Here is a 23,691-nt window from a genome sequence, read left to right as displayed (position 1 = left end):
CTATTTACTGATCAATTGGAAAAATGTTTGCTTCTTGGTAATTGCTTATTCTTTTCTTTTTAAACATAAGTAGAAATCCTCCATAATGGTAACCTTTTATTTTAAAGAATTTCAGAGTTCAACAAAACCTTGCAAGAAGTAAGTGAGGTAAGATTACTAATTGTTGTTACTATTTGGAAAACTTTTTTCAACTTATGTCTGATCATGTCATTATCTAAGTATCAGTCCTGTTTTCTCCTGACAGAATAATTTTATTCTATTTTCATTTGTCATTACAGTCCTCTGTTATGGAATGCAGAGAAGAAAACCAGAGGTTTGTTGTTAACTTTTAAAATGTTTGTATAATAAAAAGCTCATATATTGTATTGTGATTATTTCAAGCATGAATGGCTGTGTAGCAGGACAAAACCCAAGCTATCTAGGAAGTTAGGTTTGAGAAACAGGCTTGAGAAATATATGCAGGCTGACAGAGAAGGAAGTTCTGATCCCCTTAGTCTCCTAGGATTAATGATTCCTTTTTTTTTTTTACAAAATTATATTACTTTTCATTAACTTTCTGGTGCAATACAGGCTTGCCTGCCAGATTTCTTCTGCATCTTCATATTAACCAACTCACACAGCAACTTGGCCAATAACCTGAAAGGCTGCCTTGAGATTTGGGACCACTGAACTTCCAGAGATTGTGAATCCAAGACAATCTTTATTAGCGAATTTCTTCAAACATCTTGGGTTGCTGTTCTTCAGCTTTGAAAACCAGCCATCCTCAGGATAGGAGAACCCTGAGGAGGTAACTAGTTCAGAGTCTGGAAGCCATCGGTTACCAGAATGGCAAGGCTGCTCTACAGCAGGTGATCCTGGAAACCCTGACAGCTGTTGACTGAAATGTAGATAACACCTGTCGGTTTAATTGCTACTCACCACTAAATTGCTGGTCCTTTAAAATGTTCAGCTTGAAAATACTATATTCTAAATCAAAATCTGAAACTTCATTTCCTCAAATATTTGAATTTTGGAGTTTATTTTCCCAGTTTAAGATGAAAAAAAGTCCAAAACCCTCAAATAGTAATGGACAGAAATTCAGTTCACGTCACTGTGTCATATGCTGGCAGGTGTTAGGGTACTCTTCATTCTTGTTAGCTGGAAAGAAGTTTCACTTCATCTTGTTTCTGTTGCCTTTTATACACCTGTGTGTTTGAGTTTGCTGAATGTGAAGAAATCTGGCTGTACATTTGCTAGTTTAGGGAGGATTTCTCATCATGTAACCGTAATTATAAAAAGTGTAGTTACATGCCTACATGAGTAAATGGCTAACGTTAATTAGGAAGGATCCCATTTAAGAATCAGCAGTGTCTGTGGAGAGAAGAGAAAATAAGGTGCTACAAACTAATGTATTCTCTAATGTATACTCTTCTGCTTTGTAGCCTGCCATGGTGTTTTATGTGCATTAAAAATAACCCCAAAATTGAAAAAGCCTAGGAAAAATTTATGTTCACTGATGTAGCATTTGACATTGGTTCCATGCATTGTAAATACAAGGCAGATATGTTTCTTGAGTCTAAAGCTTTTTCTTCTCATTACAGCATACATTGCAATTTCATAATAAAGCTGGCTAAGAAAGAGAATATAAGCAATTTAACAGACAAAACAGAAATAAGTCAAATTGGTAAGTTATGCCTTAAATACAGTCTCATCACAGTTACTGTTTAGATTAAATTTCATAGTTCTACAGGCGACCCCCAGGTAGCTAAAAGAAAAGACTCTTACTTATTTTAAATAAAAACTAATTTTGATAACCTCATATATGAAGTGAAAATGCAGCATTTTGGATTTGGTGGGGAGAGGGAGAGATAGGAATGTGTATTAAAAAGCTTTGGTATAAAATTGGTGACTACATTAATAAAGCAGATTTTAAAATGATTAGCTGTAATATTGTTTGCTAACATATATGCATTACTGAAATGTTGACCTGAACTGACAAGTTTAAAAATTGCCAAGTTTTCACGGTGATATTGATATAGTAGGGAGTGGTGGCTTGTACTATTTCTTTCTGTTGCAAATCATGTAGAATTGCATTCCAGTTTGCTTACCATAAGAATAAATCTGTACTTGTCAGGCATTGAGCAAAAATGCAGTGGTATTGCAGTATTTATTTTCACTGGTCAAAATCTGTTTTGCAAATGGCTTTTCAGACAGAAATCAAAAGCAATTATGCAAAATGCACTATTGTATTAAAACTGTCAAACGTGCTTTCAGAATACTATACATAATAGTATTAGCAATTTTTTATGCTTCAGGACAAACTAGGTTAATGCTGCTTTGTCATCTCAGATCAGTGCTGCTGTTCATCACTGAAGTATTGTTCCTTGACTGCTGAAGAATTACGAAAGTAGTGAGTATAAATAGAAAAAGCCTGACTTGCCTATTTCCTGAATTTTGTAATGCATTAATAGTGAATTTCCATGTTGGAACATAATAGCTAGGAAGGACTCTCCACAAGAGCAACCTTACAGACATTTTCCTGTATTGTTGTCTCTCTCTCTCTTTTTTTTCAACCCTGATGTGGATAACTTTTATATTCAGAATCAGGTCATGCACAGAGTAGAAAACAAAGGCAATAGTATTATTTTTGGACTTGCTAGTTAACAACTATAGCAAAACAGAATGTCTGCGCTCTCAAAATGTGATAAAATTAATATTTGTTAATAGAGCATGAGACATCTGATATGATGGATTTTAAAATATACATTACTAGTAGCAGTATGTCCATACCATTCCTATATATTTCTATATTCTAACTTGTTTTCTTTAAAATATAAATAAAACTAAATTTAATATGCTTTTCTGTGCTTTTTTTTTTACAGTACTATACAAGTGTCATCTCATTCTATTTGGCCTCCTTTCTCTCTTACGCCTTTTCCCCCTAAAAGGACTGCTATTCCTTCCCTCACATCTAATACTTTTCTTTCCCCCACTATGCTTTCTACCAAACAGGACCCCCTGATTAGACCACTGACTGCATCATTCACAGAAATTTCTGCTTCTGGAACTCTCTCCACATCTCCCACCACAAGTCCTCTCTCTGAACCTTCTACTACATTTACCACTGCACCTTCTCTGCCTTCCACCAGTGTTACCACTACACTTTCTTCTTCTGAGTCTTTTGCTCAATCTGCCATGCCAACTTTTCCATCCACACCTGCATCAAAATCTGGCACTAATGTTGCTCTTTCAATTAAATCTGATGCTATATATCCTAGAAAACCAGTCAGAACCATTTCTCCTGCTGTAAGTTTCACTAAACCTACAACAGTTTCCTCTTCTGAGCTTCCCCCCACACCTCCAATAGCAATTCCCCCCTCTGAAACTACCACCAGATATATCACACAAATTCATCCTGCTACAGATTCTACCAAACCTATCTCCATTAATAAAAGTGTTACTACAGCACCTATTCTTCCCTTTACTCCTTTCACAACATCTTCGATCCCTACTGTTAGTCCTGTCAAACATTCTGTCTCAGCTTCTTCTCATCCTCATTCTACTGATGATGGCCATGGTAGCCTGCCTAATGGAAGCTCAGGTAAATATGACAGGTGAAAGGATTTTTTTTCTTATTTGAATGGCACATACTGAATTTGCTTTTAAACTTACTGAACAAGAGGATCTTGCTGTGTGTGAACTAAGACCTCACCTTCCAATTAGTGTGAAGACATAACTCTCACAAGACGTATACTCTTTTTGAAACACATTCTGATGCCTTTGGCCATTATGAATGATACCCGACTCTACTTGTTATTTGTGATATGTAGGTGGTGTGCTAAGTTCCCAGAAGGTAAATTTTGCAGAAAAATTAGTAGTCACAGAAGCAGGTAGATAGTTTTTTTACTAAACTAGTATTTAAAATATTACACATCAGTGTTAGAGTTTCCTTGAAATATGTAATTGCTTATAAATATTCTTAGCAGCTATATATTTCCTATGAAGAATGTATGCATCTTCACTGGCTGCTTGTCAAATTGCTAGTCTTGATTTTGTTCTGTTTCCAGGCATTCAGTGGCTAAAAATCCAAAGTAATAGATTATTTAACATCACTGAGGGTCTAATAGGAAGATTGTTATAATCAGTAAAAAGTCGAATGAATGTAGGCCATTTGAAACCTTGGTTTATGTTTCTGTAAGATTTAAAGTATTGCTCTATGCAAAGTAGCTGACAGGGAGAAGAAGGGGTCCTGTTTAAGGTAACATGTAGAGAGACCTTGCACTTGTAGTAAGGTTTGTTGATCAAGTGAACTGTTGTTGTAAAGTGCCTGATTTTTCTAATTCTTAAGGATTACTTCATTTGTTGAACACTATCTAAATAAATGCACAAATTTTCTTTTGTCACAGGAAAGATATTATCAGCTACCACATATACAACTTCCATCTATACCACCATTAATATCACCACAGCTGAGCAAATCGTGTCCAAAATAGAAAAAGATTTAGCAGCTGGGAAAGTAGAGCCAAAAGATGTAGAAAGGATGGTTAGTGAAGTTAGCAAAATCTTGACTGCTTCTCAGCCATTACCACCCCGAATTTCTAACAGGTAGGCCATTCTGGTAACAGATTAAAGGTGTGTTGTATTAATTGTCTTGGTAAAGTGACAGTTGCTGAAGGTAATTTTTCATAATCATAATCCAAAAAAAGTCTCTTGTTCTTTAATGTAGTTATACAACTATGTTATACAACTATATAAGTATATAAGTATGTAAGTATAACATACAAAGGGAGGGAGTATTATTCTAGTGTTACTAGTTCTACTGTAATATAACTCCATGGAAAACTGTAGTTTTTCATGTCAAGGCCACAGAAAGTGAGCAGAGTCAGCTAGACTTTACACTGTGCTTGGCTTGCTGCTCCACAACCTGCCTGAGAATTTGGGTGTATGCTCTTGGTAATACTAACTGTCTCTTTTTTTTTTTCAGAATAATAAAACTCGTGGATTATATTGGCTTAAAATTGGACTTTTCAGCACAGTCTGCTGATTTTGCCTCCCCTTCCTTGGCTCTGGCAGTTATCAAAACCAACAGCATCCGCTTCAGCCAAATGTCTTTTGCTGTCCAGGACTCATCTGATCTCCAGGTAAAGCAACTGTAACTCTAAGTACTTACAAATTTAAATACTTACATTTAATTTATAAGCAATGTGAGTTTGCTCTGTGTTTATGTCCCAATTTCAGGATCTTTTATTTGTGTTATTTTAAGAGAAGAAATACTTTGCTTTTGAAGCCTTCTGGAGTTTTTCCTTTCATTTTCCACTGTGGCATCAATAAGCAACAGACTTAGAAGCTGGCATTTGACTAATAAGCTGTTAGAGAGGCTACAGCCAGAACACCAGAATAGACAGAGGGCTTAACTGCATAATTCTCCCTCAAAAACCTTGAATCATGAGTCATTTAATCATCCACCCTGACAGTGTTGAAATTTGTCAAGGAGCTTTGCCAGATGGCTTCATCTGTCGGAAGGTGATTAATTGCAGAGGGTGCCAGGAAAGAACTATTATGTTGCTTGGATAATGATATGCATATATTTGTCACTCAGGGCTAGTTGCTCTCTCTGTGAAAAAGGGGCTGAGAAAGGTTTGGATCTAGTCTGTATCACTCAAAACCTTCTTCCTGCCTGGTTGAGGAAATTATAATTTGGACAATACCAATCTTGGAGGCTTTGGCCGGGAGAGGTGGAAAGTTCTGGACAAATACTGGCACATACTGTCCTCTCAGAGAAAGAAGTAGTTTAATCTAGCATGAGCCATAAGACCATAGGTACTACTGGGATCATTCTATGATGTTAAAAATGATGTGAAATGATAACAACATTTGAGTTCTTTTTTGTGTTCCAAGTAAGATGTGATTCATGAGTCTGAGGTGACTCTAGGAGGTGATAGTGCTGAAAAAGAGGTATTTGCTAAGTAATGATCTACTGGAAGTCTCATGGCATGGTAAAGAAATACAGAGCATACCTACATATATGTCCTTTGTTCCTATACTGGCACAATAATCCTGCTTCTCGTACTTCAGGACTTTCAGTTCTCCCATATGACTCCTATGGCCTTTCACTGTATTTGTCACCCTAGTCCTTCATGTTTATTGTAGACATCTTTGTTTACCCTGTAGTGCTGTCAGCTAGCATGTTCCCCATAGGGTATTCCCAGTGCCACCCAGGGACAGTTTACCTTCATGTCCCCTGTATTCCTTTCCTTAGTAATACCCTCAGTTCCTCCCTATAACCTTTTTCTCCCGTGTCCTGCCCACTTTTGCTTGGCCTCCTCGTTGGGCAAGAGGCGTTGTGGGGCCATTTTGGAGCTCTACATGGGGTGAGACATTGAACAGCTGTTGCAGAAAGAACAGTGAAGGATTAAGGCTTCCCTCAGGCATAAGTAGGGTTTCTCTTTTCTCTTTGGCCACCAGAGCTTAAAAATCTTTACAATCTCTCTCTCTTATTTTCAAACATGGTTGAGATTAGCCAATGAATTAAAAAGCTTTAGGGAAGGTTTAATGTAAACGTAGATAGGTGCCATGAATGTAAAAGCCTCATTTTCTTACTAAATCGTCTACAAATGACATACTTTCTTCACCTGGGTTATAAGAAGTTCTTTGCACACTTCTAGCCTATGAAATGCTAATCTCCCTCCACAATTATGTAGATCTACCTAGGTTGTTGCTCTTCACCTTTTTCAAATCAATATTATCCACAACAGTGATGTTCTGTCCCAGTAAGCAAGTGGATAAAGACAAAGTATTTTCAGTGGTGGGCAGACCTGAAATAAACTGCATCATTTTCAGGCCTGCAGATGCTTTTAATCCTTTGAGCAAGAGAGGAATGAGAGATCAACAGTATGTTCCTAGCAATGATCAGAGTGGCACAAATATGTATTTCAAAGTTCTAAGCTTAAAATAAGGCATAGTTTAATTTTTCTTCAGTGACAGAAATGAATCATAATCTTTGTACTTATTTTGCAGATCTCTCTAGGTACTGAAGCACTTCATGACTTAAATAATCTTGGATCAATTACACTTCCTTCATCATTGCTGACAAATTTACCTCCTGAGGAGTTGGACTTGGCTTCTAGAATTATATTCAACTTTTTTAAAAAGACCACTGTGTTCCAGGTATCTTTCCAGTAGTCTGTTCATAATGGTTTTAAACTCCAGACTAGAGCAAGATAAAATACGAATGGATTTTTTTTTCCCAAAAAAATACATTTCAGAATTTCCTGTTAAAAATATACTGGTTTTGTCCAGTTCTCACACCATATAATAGCTTAACTTGTGTGTGCTTTATTTCACTACTGTTTCCTTTAATATTTTAAAGTCTGGTTATATATTTGTTGTTTCAGGATCCTTCCTTGAAGAATGTATCTTTAATCAGCAATGTTATATCATCAAGTGTTGCTAACCTCACACTTAGCAACTTAAAGGCAAATGTTACTGTCACTTTACAGAATATCAAACCCAATCAGGTATGATTTATGTTTTGGTGGACTTAAAAGTGTTATTTTGTTGTCTCAATTGGAGGTGTTGTAGAAGAAATACCATACTAAGAATGCAGATTGTTTTGTTGGTGCTGCTCTACTGTTGTGGACATTTCCTCTCCATCTGGACTTTCAAAATCACTCAGCTTTGCGTATTTATCGTTGATATTAGTTTTTGTTCTCAGATGATTTCAGTTAATTTTGCTCTTTCACTTACCATACAGTTTTTATCCTCCCTAACTGCCCTTCTGTTTTTTTCTCTTTTTTCTCCAAAGAATAGTATCTCTGGGTTGAAAGTTGACTGTAGGGCTTGTTAGGGAGATACTGGAATCACGATACTTATAGGTTCTGTGTGGCCAGAGAGCAATATAAAGCTTTTTTCTGTAGGGCGAATGTTGTTCCTTAAACTGGAAAACAGGATTGTGTCATCATTAAGTATTAGGGCTCATATACAGTGTCTCTTTCATAAATGAGCACCAGGGATTAAAATCTTCCTGTCCCTGATCTTTAAAAAGAGTTTTAAATACTAAAATATTACAAACTGAAATCTGTAGTGATTCCACTTCTGTGTCTGAAACTTCTTTCTAGAGCTGGCTCATTGTAGTTTTTATTTCTATTGATATAATATTGAGTTTTGAGCTATAACTGTAGAATTATTAGTATTCATAGCAATAGATTGTATTACTGCTACAATTTATAGGATTTTCATTGGTGGAAAGAAGATGCATATGTAAACCTTTAACAGCACAGTAGGATAAAGTGACCAAATGTTTGCAAATTAAAAGGTTTTTTTGCTTTTCAATATAGTCAGTTTCTTTATACTTATAAAATCAGAAAGGATGAGAAATCCAAATAATTTGTACATTGAAAGATGATGATGAATCAGCATCATAATGTTTCTACCAAGAACAAAATCTCAGCATGCAACCTATCTGCTGTATGATCACTTCAGATTTGTTCTGTATATTTTCACATGCATATTGAGATATTAATCCATTCTATGCATCTAAATTCATGTAAAACAGCATTTATTCTTGTCTCCATTTGGTACTCAATTCATAAATTACTTGATTATAAACTCATAGTTTAGTAAAACATCTTTTTTTCTTTACCTCTCAAACAGGATAATTCAACAGTTAGATGTGTTTTTTGGGACTTTAATAGAAATGGTAAGTTCTTGATATATCACCCAAAATATCACGCTCTTTTAGCTATATTAGCTCATGTTAGTATAAAGAAATGCTGTTGTCAATAACAAAGCTGTTTTCTGTAACAGGTGGATATGGAGGCTGGTCATATGAAGGCTGCATAGTTAAAGAAAGTAGAGCAAATGAAACAGTCTGCTCATGCAACCACCTCACAAGCTTTGCAGTTTTGATGGTAATTATTTAAAAAATTGTGCAATAACCTGATTCAAGAAAACATTTAGGCATGTGTGATCTTAAACAGATGAGAATTTAGCAAGCACGTATCAACTATTAAATACCTGACTAGCTCCATTCATTTCAGTGTTAGTACATGCATGCATAAAATCAGTCATATGCTTAAGCCGCTTGTTGAACTGGGGCCATGAGTTCCATTAAAGTCCAAATCAGTTAAGTGTTTTACTAAACTGCAGCTTTTACATTTAGGCGGTCTTTCTTCTGTAGGAAAGAAAAATTAGGATAAATCAAATTTAAAACAATATTTTAATCGAACATCACTTCACAGTTAGATTTTTTTTCAGGTTTTTTTTCACCTTTTATAAGATCTGTGATGAAAAGAACTGTTTCATTTTTTAATTGCAGAAGAAAAAGCGCATTTTGGTGGGGACTTTTTTCCCTTTAACAAGCATGCTCTTTGAACTTAACTTCTGTTTCCCTTTTAGAACTTGTATGGAAATACTCCTTTAAATCCCACACAAGAATTGGTACTGACTTTTATATCCTATATAGGCTGTGGCCTCTCTGCAATTTTTCTTTCTGTTACTCTTGTGACCTACATAGCCTTTGAGTAAGTATTTGTTGAACTAAGCTCCCATTGTTCTGTGCTTGTGATTGCTTGTAATGTTCGCTGCAGTGTCCTTTCCAGTAGTTACTGATTCTGGCTCAGTTAAGAATGCACAAATTTGTTCCCTTTACTAGGAAGGTGTTGATTCCGTCTTGCAGGAATGTTAATCTTGTAGACAAGTGAATGAATCATGAGGTTCTGTACAGTGACAAGTGAAGAAATAATACTCTTAAGTATTTTACAACATACTATCTTAACAAAAGTGTGGAAGGGTGTGTTTAAGATAAGATACAGCATACACAGTGCAGTCCATAATGATAGCATTTTTACATGTATTTGTCTTGTGAAATGACATGTAATTATGGCATACTAACTTTCTTGATTGTTTGTCGGAACATTTTCTTAAGTTGATTGAGCCTTAGCTATTTGATCCTCCATACTGTGTTTTGTAAATCCTCCTAGAAGTTGCTTTTGGCACCCAATTACTCTCTCATTATCCTGTCATCAAAGAATTACTTGTTTCTGTCAAGGCTGTTGGATGCCCAGTAGAGTGCCTAATCTAGTTTAGCATTAAAGAACACTCACATTTTGGTTTTTGGAAGTATTCCAACACAGAGAAGCCTAACACAGAGTGTAAAAAAAATCACTGAATTAAAATATAAGAATCCAAGCTGTGTTGTTTGTATTTATGGAAATCTTATTATTACAAACGTGTCATACAGACCTTTAATTTGTGAATCTTTATAACTCACCTTCTCTGTATAAATGCAATATACGAAGAATTATGTATGAATGAAAAATATATAAATAAATATTTTATTGTCATTCGTGCAATAAGGACTACAAGAGAGAAAATCAGCCTGGGATCCAAAGTAATGACAATTGATGTGATCTCACTAATTTGCTTTTTAGGAAAATCCGGAGAGACTACCCCTCCAAAATCCTTATTCAGCTGTGTGCTGCGTTACTTCTGCTCAACCTAGTTTTCCTCCTTGATTCATGGATTGCTTTGTATGATACACGAGGCTTGTGCATTGCAGTTGCTGTATTTCTTCATTATTTCCTGTTGGTTTCCTTCACTTGGATGGGCCTAGAAGCTTTTCATATGTATCTTGCCCTTGTGAAAGTCTTTAATACCTATGTACGGAAATACATCCTTAAATTTTGCATTGTTGGTTGGGGTATGTATTTTTTTTCACTTTTTGAAGCTAAATAGATATATCCTTTTACCAAATATTTCAGGGAATGTGACACTTAACTAAAAGTGAAAATGAAGCAGTCATTAAATGCCAATAACCTGTCAGTGACCACATATTCAGTATCAGTAAATCTGGTCCTGTATATTCTATTTTCTGAGGTATGCAACTTCCCCCTAGCTGCAGATTTTTTCAGATTGCAAGCTGAAAAAAGGCTGCTGCGATGCAAATGGATGAAGAATTTTCCTTGGACAAGTGTAATAGAGCTGATTTTGAATGTGCTCACTTTCATTTCCATCTTCCAGACAGATGGCATCAGTTCTGTTTGGAAAATAAATGCCATCACGTATATATATTCTGTTTCTGGAATAGCACTGTTTCTACCAAAAAGCAGCAAAGCCCCCCTAACTGGTTAAAGGATGAAGAGATTCTGGACCTGATTTTCCTCTCTAGCCCACTTGAGTAAACATGAGTGAAGGCACTAAAATCAATAGAATTGTGTTTCTTTAAACAGATGTAAGTGGGAAGAAAATCAATGTACTGTGTTTGGTGTTTTAAGGTCTTTGTTACCATACACATACCTGAGTAGATTACCTTAGGCTGTAAGTAAAATAACTGGATTAAATCATATGATATTTGTTGCCTTCTTCAGAAAGGTTTAAAGCCAGCTGTGGAGGAGAACATTTGTTTCTTTGCAAGTTATTCTCCTGAGCACAGTTTGAATGCCCCAATTTTTAGATTTCTTTGGACAGCTAATAATCAACAGAATTCAACAGAAGTTCATAAACTGGTTGTAGAATTCACAGAAAAATACAGTAGTTTCAAGTCATCTTAATACTGTCATTGTGTCATGATTTTCACTTACATGTTTGCTCATAATCTTTTAGGGGTACCAGCAGTAGTTGTGGCCATTGTGTTGGCAGTGTCACCGGATAATTATGGGCTTATATCCACTGGAACATTTTCAAACAACAGACCAGATGAATTGTAAGTAAAAGGGTAGCTTTTTCTTTTCTGAGTCCTACCAAATTGCTTTTCTTTGAAATAAAGGTGGTGGAGAGAAGAAAGCAATGAGAGCTTTGAAATGGTATGGCTCTACAGTATGTCACATGCTTTGTGGTAACTGCTGACGTGAATATTCTTACTCTTTGGCAAAAAAGAATACTTTTTACTAAAGAGGTAAAATTGGTTTGCATTTATAACAAAATACAGCTTTATCTCACATTCGTTTTACTTCTGTTGCTTACAATGGCTGACAGACTTTGTTCTTGTGTTCTAGCTGCTGGATTAAAAGTAGAATAGCCTTCTATATTACTGCTGTGGGATACTTTTGCGTGATATTTCTGATCAATATCAGCATGTTCATTGTTGTGCTGATCCAGCTCTGTCGCATCAAAAAGAAAAAACAGCTTGGCACTCAGAGAAAAACCAGTATTCAAGACCTCAGGAGTGTTGCTGGTCTCACGTTTTTGTTGGGAATTACTTGGGGATTTGCCTTCTTCACAGTAAATGAGATCTTTACATATCTCTTTACCATTTTCAACACTTTGCAAGGTAAGTTTATCCTTCATGCCATAGCCTGTTGTGTACAATATAATGAACAAAGAATTTTAAAAGGACGCTTTATTCAACAGCAAAGATGTAATTTTGGTGCATTCTTTAATGTTAATTCAATTAGAGATGATACTGCTTCTCTCTAATCATATATAATATAATAATATTAGATTAATATAATATATAATATGTATATACTACATATAGTATAACAATATTATAATGATATGTAATATGACAGGAAAGCAATCTTCTATTTATAACATATTTATATCTATAAATATTAGAATTTTATAAATGTATGCAAACCAGACACCACTGGAAGTGACTGTCTTTTTCTCATCAATGGATTAATTGTAAATACTCAGTTACTATAAGTGTTCACATTAATGTAGTGAAAATTGTATTATTTCTCAGCTTACCACTCTAAGGCTTAGGTGTGAAGTCAGACATTCATCAAAGGGCCATTGAGACAGGCAGGGCTGCAGCATCTCCAAGTGAGCTGAGAATGGTATTTAGTACTGAAGTAGCCAAGCAGTTCCAAGCTTGGGCTTCACAACTACAAACTACTGGTGCCATGCACCAGAATGCCAAAGGCAGCTAATTAAGAGCGGTGCACCACATGCTCTTGTCACCTGCATAGACTAGGGGCCTTCGTGATACTGACTTTCGGGGCCTCAAGCCCACAAACAGGCTGTTTATCCAGGCACTTGTGCTCTGGGATGTTTGTTTCTGCGCCTCAGATGTTCTTGAGTAGGAGAGAGTCCTTAGGCACGCAGCTTGGCAAAGGCAGGGATGCTACCGCACATATCCAAAAGCAGAGTTTCAGGTACTGTAGAAGCTTTCACGTAGAACTGTAGGCACCTACGGTACCTCAGGCACCTGCACGTTCCTGAATTGTCCTACTCAAGTTAGGATCCAAACTTCTGCTTAAATGGCACTTCAGTTGCTTAGAAGACTGGCTGGCTGGTTTTCCAGAGAGATTAGAGCAATTAAAATGGCAGTTCAGTGTATATGCCTCCCTCCTATTTGATACACTGATTTTTGTGGATCTTACTATTTGACTACTTGAGGGATTGAACCCGTATCTCCCCAGCCCTTGTACAGACTTGTGTGGACCTAACGCAAGACTGTAGATTCCATGTGATTGCAGGGTAATCTGTTATGTGAGCCTAAGTCCTACTCTTACTCAGCTTGAAGTTAGATACTGAGTAAACCTTGATACTAAAAGTAATAAAGGCAAATAAATCCAATTGACCTAATTAACCTTATGCCAGTGTTCCAAAATAATATTTGAAAATGGAACAGAAGCTTTTGAATAGAGCAACACTTAATTACCTTTAAAAATTTGTCCTGAAAGCCAAAGTTAAGAAAGCTACTAAGCAACATAAAGATGTAAATAATCTCTCACAGTGGGATTTTAAAAAACACATATATGCTGAAATGGTTTTAAAGCAGTGCAAGTATAATGTGCATGTGAATCTGCTTTTGCCAGTCTGAACATTTATTTTATTTTATTATTTTATTTTAATTTAATTTAATTTTATTTTATTTTTCATTCACTATAAACCTAAGAAATTTGTTCTCAGGGCATGTTGCAGCTGTAAAATTGTGCAAAGACTGAGTGCCACACTTCTTAAAAGGGGAAACTTTTATAAGTAGGGAGACTTAAGTCYCACCCTGTGTCAGTAGGAGTGAATGAGAAGCAGATAATGAACCTGTAATGTGGCAATTGTTATTTTAGTTATGAGTTGCTTTCTTTGTATAGACATTTAAAATAACGTAATTATGATTTTGTGGACAATTAATAGCTTCCATGTAACTTAGAGTTTGTGGAAAGTTCAATAAGGCTGCTCTAGGGGGCTGGCAATCCAAAAGCTTTTTCTGTAGGGTTAGTGGTTCTGTTACAGCTGTTGGTAGTAACAGGTTAGCTGTTAATGATATATGGGACAGTGTTACAAGGTGTGCTGAGAGCTGTGTAGCCTGACAGCGTACTGTCATACCCTCTGTTTGACATTGTTTAGACTTCTGTACCAAAAGGCTTCAGTTAGGTTCAGGATCCACAGAATTTTTCCCTTCTTATTTGAAAGTATGAAACTCTGTGGATTTTGGTTACATTTATTCTTCTTCCATTTGTGTGTATGATACTATCATCTAAGTACAAGGGAAAAATATTCTTAAGTGTTGAGAGTTGTGAACTTTTTCACCAAAGAAAGGTGTCATTACTTCTGATTAGAACTTAAAAACAACAAACAAAAGGAAATCATTTGCATATAATACATATTAATACATTATTTATTAAGAAGTAGCAAAAATCTATTTTGAAACATTCTCTGATATTTATCACTTTGCAGGGTTCTTCATTTTTATCTTCTATTGTGTAACAAAGGAAAATGTTCGTAAACAGTGGAGAAGATACCTTTGTTGTGGGAAATTCAGGCTAGCTGAAAACTCTGGTAATTATGAAAACTTTTTTTTTTTTTTACCTCCGAATGCTTGTGCTCAGTGTTAAGTCCCTAGCATTTTTTTATACATATTTTTATTATTATCGAATAAACCATATTGCTGTAGTTCCAGGCCTAATTTATTACCTTAGGTGTAATAAACCTCTAAAACTATCCTCTTTAAAGGTTGCAGTTTATTCAGTTTTTACATGCTGTTGCATTAAGCTGTTAACTGCAGTGGACCTCTTCCAGGGTCTATAGGTATGCCTTTGCAGAAGACCACTGATTGCGATTAGGAACCATAAGATTTGTTCTAGCTTCTGAGTCACATGTAGTGTGGTCAGTGACTTCAACAAAAGCAAGATGAAGAATAGTTTCAACCAAAAAACCTATAAATGGGTTTGTGGTATTTTGTTATTCAGTACTTGACTTGTTAAAGCTATGTACTTTTCATACACATTAACTCAGAGGGTTGACTGTACGTTAGTTACTGGCATCTTTGATCTGGTCTACAGTCATAAAACTATGACTGCTTGCTTGCTGAATTGAAGAAAATGACAAAGAGGAAAAAGGAACTATGTACAAATAATTTTAACCATCAAGAATCATGAAATTCTTAAGAGAATATTATTCTGACTGTAATACTGTGGGGAGAGTTGGGAAAGCCTTGCTGTTATTTTATTTCATTTGCATTATTAGCTATATTTTTATATTTTGCTTTTATGGGTTGCACTACTTTCTGTAACATGTATCTGCCGTAGACTGGAGTAGAACTGCTACTAATGGTTTAAAGAAGCAGACTGTAAATCAAGGAGTATCCAGTTCTTCCAATTCCTTACAATCAAACAGTAACTCCACTAATTCTACAACACTGCTAATGAACAATGATTATTCAGTGCATGCAAATGGCAATGGTATGTATAATGCAAAATGGTATTTCTCAAACTATTTTCCTTCTTTTTTTAAAACAACAGCTTTATGCTCTGTTATGCTAATGTAAAGTGAATTGCTGACCAAATATTATTCCTAAATAGAGGATCAAAATATTCAGGATGTCATCACAAATAATACCACACATGCATTTTAGGGCTATACACAAAATTTTGAAATAACCATTTCTCCTACTCAGTATGAACTGCTGATTTATATATCGAATTGTAGGTAACATTCATTATTAGAGCAAGTACTGATCAAAAGCTGCTGTTAACAACTTTCTTGTCACCTGAAGATATTACTATAAACTTTAAGCATGTTTTGAAACAGTTTGTGTTTTAAACCATATTAAAATAAACATTGTCTGGAGAAGAAAGAAATTTAAGACAACCAGTGAAGATAGCTTAAAAGTATGAAAGGAATCATGTAGAAGGTAATGTGAGGAAGAAATTCTGCCAACATTAATGGAAAACTCACATGGAAGCTTCTTATTGAGGAGAGAAGAGGAGAAAATGGAGACTATAAAGTTGCCTTAGTGAAGAGACCATTGCTGAGAGGGCTGCCTTGCTGTTGGCCACAGAGTAAGCATTAAAACTGAACTGCTCTATATCTCTTTATTTCCCTTGGGTACTTCTATGGATACCTTTCCCTAACAGAGATGTATCTTTATGTTGCAGGAAACAACTTTTCAAAAGTAAAACTTTCCATCTTTCCCATTCTAACACAGTACTGTCCTCTGAAGTGTTACCCTCTGCTTGATTCCTGAGAAGTGGAAAGGCAAGTGCATGTAGCACTCCAATCTGTGGCTCGTCTACTGAGAAAATTAGATATAAATCTCCACTGAATACACTCATTAAAAAATGAACTTTTTGCAGCGCACACAATCTAAAGTAAAGCATGATTACTGCTGCTGATTTGAGCTCTCAGTATAGATACTCACTTTTCCAAAGAGAAAAATAATTTTGTAATGTAGAAAAGCCTAAGCTGAGCAAACCTTACAGGACATCAGTCCTGTGTGCCTAGTTTATTTCTCCCAGTTGATCAAGAATTGAGGCTAAGAAGCCAAGCTACCAGCTGCGTTGTTTAGTCTGAAGTTGTAGAACAAGCACATAGTGGCTGTGTTGTCCTCATTTCCAGGCACATTCTGTTAGAAGAAACAGATAATCGACTGGAAAATACAATAATCGCTCAGATGTACAAAATAAAAGCTATGGAATTCATATGTGCTGCCCCTTTATGTGTTATTGTCCATTTGGATGTGTGAACTGCATAATGTAAAGAAATCACAAGACTTCAAGAAATGTTCCTTTAATGGCATTTGGACATGCCCTGAATAGCTTTACAAATTAATTGAGCTTGTAAAATTAGTTCCTTTTTTTGTCATGCCCTTATAAAACCTCCTCTGTTTGCATACCACATGATACAATAGAATTATCATACTTTGTATCTAACAAACCAGTTCACAGACAAAAAACAAAGCAATAACTCTTACTGTCATCAAATACAAATCAAGGCAATATTTATAGAGGGAAGTAATACCTTTCGAAAAGATAAATTTTCAGGAACAAAAGCCTGCATGTCTTGGAGGGTATATTAGTTACTCTAATATTTATAGTTACATAGTTATAGCTGTGTTAATTACTCTAATATAAAGATATCACTTCTCCCTACATTTGCTATGCTTATACCTTTGCACCATCACAGCTACAAAAGCATTTTAACTACTTTGCTTAACAGAAAGAAGGGTAGAACTTGTGTTTTGCAGCAACTGTGCGGATGGTCCTGTTGTGGCTTTCCAGAACAAGTTGTTATGATTTGGGTGGTACTTTGGAATGAGATGCAAAACTGATCGTTTAAATAGTTGAGCAGTCCTAATCTTGTGTCATGTGCTCCTGTTCTGTCTAATACCAGGCTATAAAAATTCATGGTTTATTCAAATGTTTAGATTTTCCAGTGTGAGGGTCTGTGTATGTGTTGACCCAAGAGCTTCTCAGACACATGCAGATGAAAGAACTTGGAGTGCTGCAAAATACACGAAGGTCTCCAAGATAACCCACCTCATCTCCACTTATATTTTATATAAGAATGCTGTGTTGAGTGTTTTGAATGCTGTGAACCCTGTACCACATCTTCCATTCATATCAAAAGGGCTGCATGATACAAACCAACATAGTTTGACCAAAAGATTCCTTCTTTTTAATGAACTTCCAGGTCTTTAGGACTTCCAGGAAGAAGTCTATACTGATGCTTGCATAGACGTGGTCCTCCTGGGAAAGCTCTTTGAGACAATTCCTTACACTTACATCTCCCAAAAACGGGGCAGTTGTATCTGGGAAGAGCTGGACAAATGCCCCCAAAAGTAACTGCAAGGTTAGATAGGTTAGGCTGGTGTTAGATAAGAACATAGGACCTTCTAATTTGTTGTGCCTGATCCCCTGCTCTCACAGCTAGGAATGTACAATAACACTGCAATATTTTATTAAAAAAAAAAGAAGCATGCTGCAAAACGAAAGCACTCTTGAAAATGAGACCCATGTCATAAGTGTATTAAGCTGTAAGCACTTACGGTTTTGGCCTCACTACTTCCACGGAAATGCCGTTCCAGACAGAATTGAATGACTTGCCACGGTAAGTTTGGGATGTCTATACAGCCTGTGGCTTTGCTTGCCTGATGGATTGTGTAACTTGATCTTTTCATGACATACTAACATTGCTTGTTTTCTGTTCTTCTCTGACAGGTTTTCATGTTTGGGAAACTCCCGTTAGGTTCACATGGCTGAACCTGCAGATTCTGTGCCTGAGGAACAGAACTAACCTTTCTGAATTTGTTCGTAGAATAGCCTTATTTTCTCTGCAGATTCTGCCCTAGCAATAGGGCTTAGCTATTTTGAACATCTAAAATAAATCAACTGCAATCAGGCAGGGGGTGAAACCCTTACAAATGTACAATTACAGTGTCAGCAAGGATGGTATTTTCTGTCCTTTCACTCTTTACATGATTTGAATTGATTAACAAAGCTCTTCTGCTTATCTTACCCTGTTTACATTTGTACATGTTTTAGTGCTTGATGGCGTTTTACCTTCAACTTTATATTTAAAAGGTTTTGCATACTCTGGGGGGGGATTGCTTCCTTTTTGCAGGTCCAATGGCAGCTCAGTAGTTTAGCATGGAGCTGAAACTTTTTTTTGACAGCCATCTCTGCAAACCCACTCCCTTAAACTCCCATCCTGAGATATTCAGGCTTAGTCATATGCATTGTATTTTCAAAATGATAGTAAACTTTGTCAGCTAGAAATACATGTTCACATTTCCTATTTAAAAAAATGCTGGCTCTCATTCCAAAGTAAAGCTTCCAAATGAGGTTTTGATATAGCTCATGCACTGACATCTGCTTGAGTCAGTAAGAAAACTGCTCAAAGGTATATGGTCTGCCTAAAGTGAGGTATTAGTCCCTAGAGGAACTGGTTGAGTAGACTGATACATAAACCTGTGTGCTTGGGGGCTCTACCCCAAGCAAAAAGAGAGAAGGCAAGTCTAGCCTAGTCTCTGCAAAACTCTTTCTGCAGGAGGGATTAAGTGCAGAGGAGAGAGGTCGCCTAATACTCTGCCTCTGGTGACCTCAACAAGAAATAGTTAAAGAGGATCCTATAATGCAGTTTTGCCCCTCCTGGATGGGTTGTTCAGAAGGCTGAAGTCATGAGAGGGTGAAAGGGGAACGCAGACCCATAGCAAGATTCTGCTCCAGAATACCTGAAATATTTGATGGACTGAGTCCAGATCTACTAGAGGGAGGATCAGATTTCTGTCCTTGTCATGAGTCTTCTTTCACTGCCTAGAGGTTTCCTACCAATATTTTTGGTCTTCCCGAAGGCATAAACTGCAAGCAGTTTCTACATTCGCTGTCTTTTCAGCAAATTTAACACTAGGCAACAGTGATGGTGTTTGCGTGTGCAGTATTGTGAATATTAACACAAGTAGCAAACTTGGATGTTTTATCTTTTTATTAATGCTGTTTCTAGTATAAATTATAGGTCTGCATCTGTGTTTGTGAACTCATTTCTCAGTAGTGTTTAACAAAGTGATTCCCTCTCTAAAGTAATTTTAGTTCTGGTTTTTGTTTCCCCATCATGATGCTCCTTACAAGTTACCCCCACTCAGCCTTAGATGGCAAAAACGTTTATTAACACAGTTCTTGTGGTTTCCTAATAAAATGTACAGATAAAAACTTTAATTATATATATTCCATTTTCTTTTGATTTAAAACATGGTAGTTTTGAAGTATTAATGAACTCTGAAAATCAATTGTGAATGGAATATGTAACAGAACTCTTAAAAGACCTAGGTATTAGTAGATTTGTATATATGCTATCAGTATCCTGGTAAATCTTTTAAACTGGCCTACTTTGCAAAAGAAATAAAAAGGAAAATCTGCTCTGCATTTGCACAAATACTTACAATAAAAAAAGTTAATTCTCAACAAAAATATCTAGAATGCGAAGCATGGAGATATGAGTAATTTAAGCATTTTGGGAGTTGGTGTTCCATTTCTTTAACAGGCTGCGATCAGCACTGGTATTACATGTGTTCACTGTAGATTCACCGAAATATGGAAGATGCTCAATCCAACAATCATTGGATTTAGGCCATATTCTAATTATCATCCAGGAATAAATGCTGCAAGTTTAGTGCATTTCAAAGGGAGAAAATATCCTTGTTTTCTCCAGCACTTTCATGTTTCAAATACAAGGCAAACCTGAAAACATTTTTAACTTAACTTTAATGCAAAACTAGAGAGAGAAGTATTTGGCGTCTTACGTAATGAGATTTATTCCAAGTCAAAGTCTCCCAAATTCAGAGAAATGCGACCTTCACTGTTTAAAATAAAAGATATAATCTTACTGTGTGTACAATGTGTTATTATCTCCCAAATCTTACTGATTTCATACAGAAAACCCTGTACAGAAAAATCCCCATTCTGAAATTGTTGCAGGAATACAACTAGAGTGCATGTACTCTGTATACTGACTGCAAAAGCATGGGGGACTTGATTCTGAGCTTTCTGACAGGGGATGCATTTTTGTTTCGACAGGCCATCTTTCCAGTGAGAAGAATGGTGTTTCATTCAATGTACAGAACGGTGATGTGTGTCTCCGTGACTTCTCAGGCAAACAAATTGTATTTCAAGAAAAGGATGATACAGGCAGTCAAAAAAGCCGTATCTCGCTCAGAAGGACTTCCAAAAGGGGAAGCCTAAGTTTTACTGAGAAAATGTGATTTCCTTTTAAACAGTACATTGTTCTACAGTATGAAGTACAGATTTACTTTAACAGTTTTACATAATGTGAGAAGAACAGAAACTGATTTTATTTAATATACGGTACTGGAACTTCAAGGCAGTCATGTAATGGATTGACAAGGACAATTATTGAAAAGGAAAGGAAGAGGAAAGGGAAGGGAAGAAAAGAAGAAAAGAAAAGAGAAGAAGAAAAGAAAAGAAAAAAGAAAGGAAAAGGAAAAGAAAAAAAAGAAAAAAGAAAGCTGCTATTTAACAAGGTACTTCAGATGTCGAATTACAGCTGGCACATTTCCATTTTGATTCTTCATTGGAGGGTTTTGGGGGGTTGTTTTTTACATTTAAAGGAAAGTTTTGTTTAGACTTTTTTCAGTACAACTGAGTTAGTTTATCTAGATATAGTACACAGTAGTATTGTATAAATGTAGGAAATTACAACCTATGCATACAAATGATGTTATCTTTAAAAATGTTAGCTACACTGTCAGCTTCAACTTTTTGTAGGTTATGGTTGCATACTCTGTAGTGCTGTACATAAGTAGAAAAATATCTACCTTTAAGCATCTTAATGATACTTTTATATTTATTTCTTGTAATATAAATTTAAATRTTCCTTTGTATAGAAAAATAATTGGTATTTTGTTTTAACTTTTATTGTAGTTTGCAGGTGCCTTTAATTGAAATAATTAACTGATACAGAAGCTAATTTGTTCAGTAAGTGAAATCACTTACAGTGGTTTAAATATGTTCACTAGATACGGAACTGTAGGTATGAACACGATCAGTCTTGAACTTTAGTGGCCTCTTACTGCAATATGGAGGGATAGAAGCTGGGTATCATCACAGCAGAGTGCCAAGAGCAAGGGAGTGATAGAGTAGATGTTAGGTTATTGAATACACCTAAGTTATGTTAGTGGCTTGACTAAGTCAATAGGAATTTTTGTCATTGATTTCAGCTAGGTCAGTATTTTATCTTGAGTGGTTGTTACAGAAATTAAACACACTGCCATTTCTCATCTGCAGTGATTAACTAGACTAGTGTTATTTTTTAAAGAAAAAAAATTACAGGAGATAAATGCTAGCTGCTATATTTAGTAGCCAAGCAAATGGTTGGTTTTGTTGTATGGTTGCTTTTTTCAGGGGCAGCTCATGAGCATTAATGAATATTTCTGCTTGTACTTGGGTCCTTGCTTGGCCAACCAAATTCTGAGGCCCTAGCTCAGTAAATTCCCAAAGCAAAATTTCATTCCCTTTGTGGAATTTGCCCCCAAAAGGAGGTCTGGATTTTGACTCTTTATGCACAACAGTAGGTAGAGCACATACGATGTTGTGAAGATTCTTCCTGAACAGAAATCAGCTTTGAGACATTAGTGAGCACTGGTTGCACATGGCCCTGACACAGTTGGGCAGCTCTCAATGTTTTTTTTCTCCTTGTGTTCCTGGACAAAGATTGAACACTCCTGGAGCTCTTACGTATGGGAGCAAGAGCTAGAACAAGTCAGTGTTACACTGCAGTGTGCCAGACCCTGTAAAGGGGATTATTTGAGGCAGACGCATGCTGGAAGGTAGCAAGTGCTTGGCTTTCCCAGAGGACTCAGTAGGAGCCCTGGAAACACTGTTCTCAGCAGAAAGCATCAGTTAAACACCTCCTATCTGGGTCTCTGTTGTAGTTCGGCAATTGAACCTCTGAAGCACTCGAACCCTCTTGTGGTTCTATATGTAATGTATGGTTCTTTTGGTCACCTATGTCAGACTACTCTGAATATGCTTTTAAAGTGAGAATTTCAAGTATTTGTAGTGTTTATCCACAAGGTTTTAACTACATGTTAAAAAAGGTGGTACTGGAATGGTAGTAGTTGGAGTACATTTCTGTGAATGCTTTAACTTTTTGGCTAATTGCCTTTGCACTGTTTCTTGTAAATTTATTTAATGTTCTTGTATTTATATTTTCAATTGTAAAAAATAATAAATTTATAGCAAGTATAACACATAAATAAACATTCTCTTTAAGATAAATGTGTTGTTATAGTGGGCTGTTTTACAACCCTTCAGATGGTATGAGCTGGAGAATGTAATCGCTTGGAGATAATGCTGACCTGGCCCTTGCATTTATTTTTTTCCACATCATACTGTATCTTTCATGATTCTAGCAGCTGTGTTTTTAGCAGAAGGAAGTTTGACATAAGTCTGTCCAGTCAGTGCTTGCCCTGAAGTCTGCTGAAGCTTTTCCACAAGACTGCTATGAGCAAAAGCACATAGCTGAGTTTGGCTTCAATATGCTAAAACACATATTGCACTCTTGCTGAACTGCTTGCAGTCTTCCTTTGTTTTTATTTTTGCACCCCATCACATGCTAGGATTTTTTAATCATTTTTATTCAATTTATCCCTAGGGGAAAGGAGCCTTTTCTTACTTTGCCACTTACAAGCATGCACACCTTATTGTAAAATTTGCACCCTCGGCAGTATATTATTTTAGCTCAGTGAATGGTCACCATCATAAACTATAGTTTTATAGCAGCTTTTCATCTGAATTCACAGAATCAGAATCGCAGAATCGCTGAGGTTGAAAGGGACCTCTGGAGATCATCTAGTCCAACCCCGCTGCTCAAGCAGGGTCACCTAGAGCACATTGCACAGGATTGCATCCAGGCATGTTTTGAATATCTCCAGAGAAGGAGACTCCACAACCTCTCTGGGCAACCTGTTCCAGTGCTCTGTCACCCTCACAGTGAAAAAGTTTTTCCTCATGTTCAGATGGAAGTGTCTGTGTT

The 23,691-nt window shown here is 36.2% G+C and overlaps 1 protein-coding gene across 4 annotated transcripts in view; it reads left to right on the top strand.

The window, feature by feature from the left end:
* The window catches only part of ADGRG2 (adhesion G protein-coupled receptor G2), a 66,990-nt gene extending 44,096 nt beyond the window's left edge, over window positions 1-22,894 (top strand). Inside the window, exons 10-28 of one of the 4 annotated variants that reach the window (XR_003253728.1) lie at window positions 108-147; window positions 279-313; window positions 1,581-1,663; window positions 2,329-2,389; window positions 2,862-3,580; window positions 4,386-4,584; window positions 4,964-5,120; window positions 6,997-7,146; window positions 7,374-7,496; window positions 8,632-8,677; window positions 8,785-8,888; window positions 9,376-9,500; window positions 10,410-10,678; window positions 11,581-11,680; window positions 11,973-12,247; window positions 14,602-14,703; window positions 15,453-15,605; window positions 16,121-16,205; window positions 16,302-18,579. Coding sequence is in view for 3 of the 4 variants with exons in the window: in XM_026067156.1 (XP_025922941.1) it covers window positions 108-147; window positions 279-313; window positions 1,581-1,663; window positions 2,329-2,389; window positions 2,862-3,580; window positions 4,386-4,584; window positions 4,964-5,120; window positions 6,997-7,146; window positions 7,374-7,496; window positions 8,632-8,677; window positions 8,785-8,888; window positions 9,376-9,500; window positions 10,410-10,678; window positions 11,581-11,680; window positions 11,973-12,247; window positions 14,602-14,703; window positions 15,453-15,605; window positions 20,715-20,899 (2,926 nt within the window). In the remaining variant the exon portion in view is untranslated. Of the gene's footprint in view, window positions 1-107; window positions 148-278; window positions 314-1,580; window positions 1,664-2,328; window positions 2,390-2,861; window positions 3,581-4,385; window positions 4,585-4,963; window positions 5,121-6,996; window positions 7,147-7,373; window positions 7,497-8,631; window positions 8,678-8,784; window positions 8,889-9,375; window positions 9,501-10,409; window positions 10,679-11,580; window positions 11,681-11,972; window positions 12,248-14,601; window positions 14,704-15,452; window positions 15,606-16,120; window positions 18,580-20,714 lie in introns of those variants that run through there. The other 3 variants (XM_026067156.1, XM_026067164.1, XM_026067174.1) reach the window with 3 other exon arrangements.
* Window positions 22,895-23,691: the final 797 nt, after the last annotated feature.

This window comes from Apteryx rowi, unplaced genomic scaffold (genome assembly GCF_003343035.1).
Source record: "Apteryx rowi isolate R43461 unplaced genomic scaffold, aptRow1 scaffold_1039, whole genome shotgun sequence".
Classification (NCBI taxonomy): domain Eukaryota; kingdom Metazoa; phylum Chordata; class Aves; order Apterygiformes; family Apterygidae; genus Apteryx; species Apteryx rowi.
Note: the sequence above shows the minus strand (reverse complement) of the source record. Positions and strands in the feature narration are given on the sequence as shown.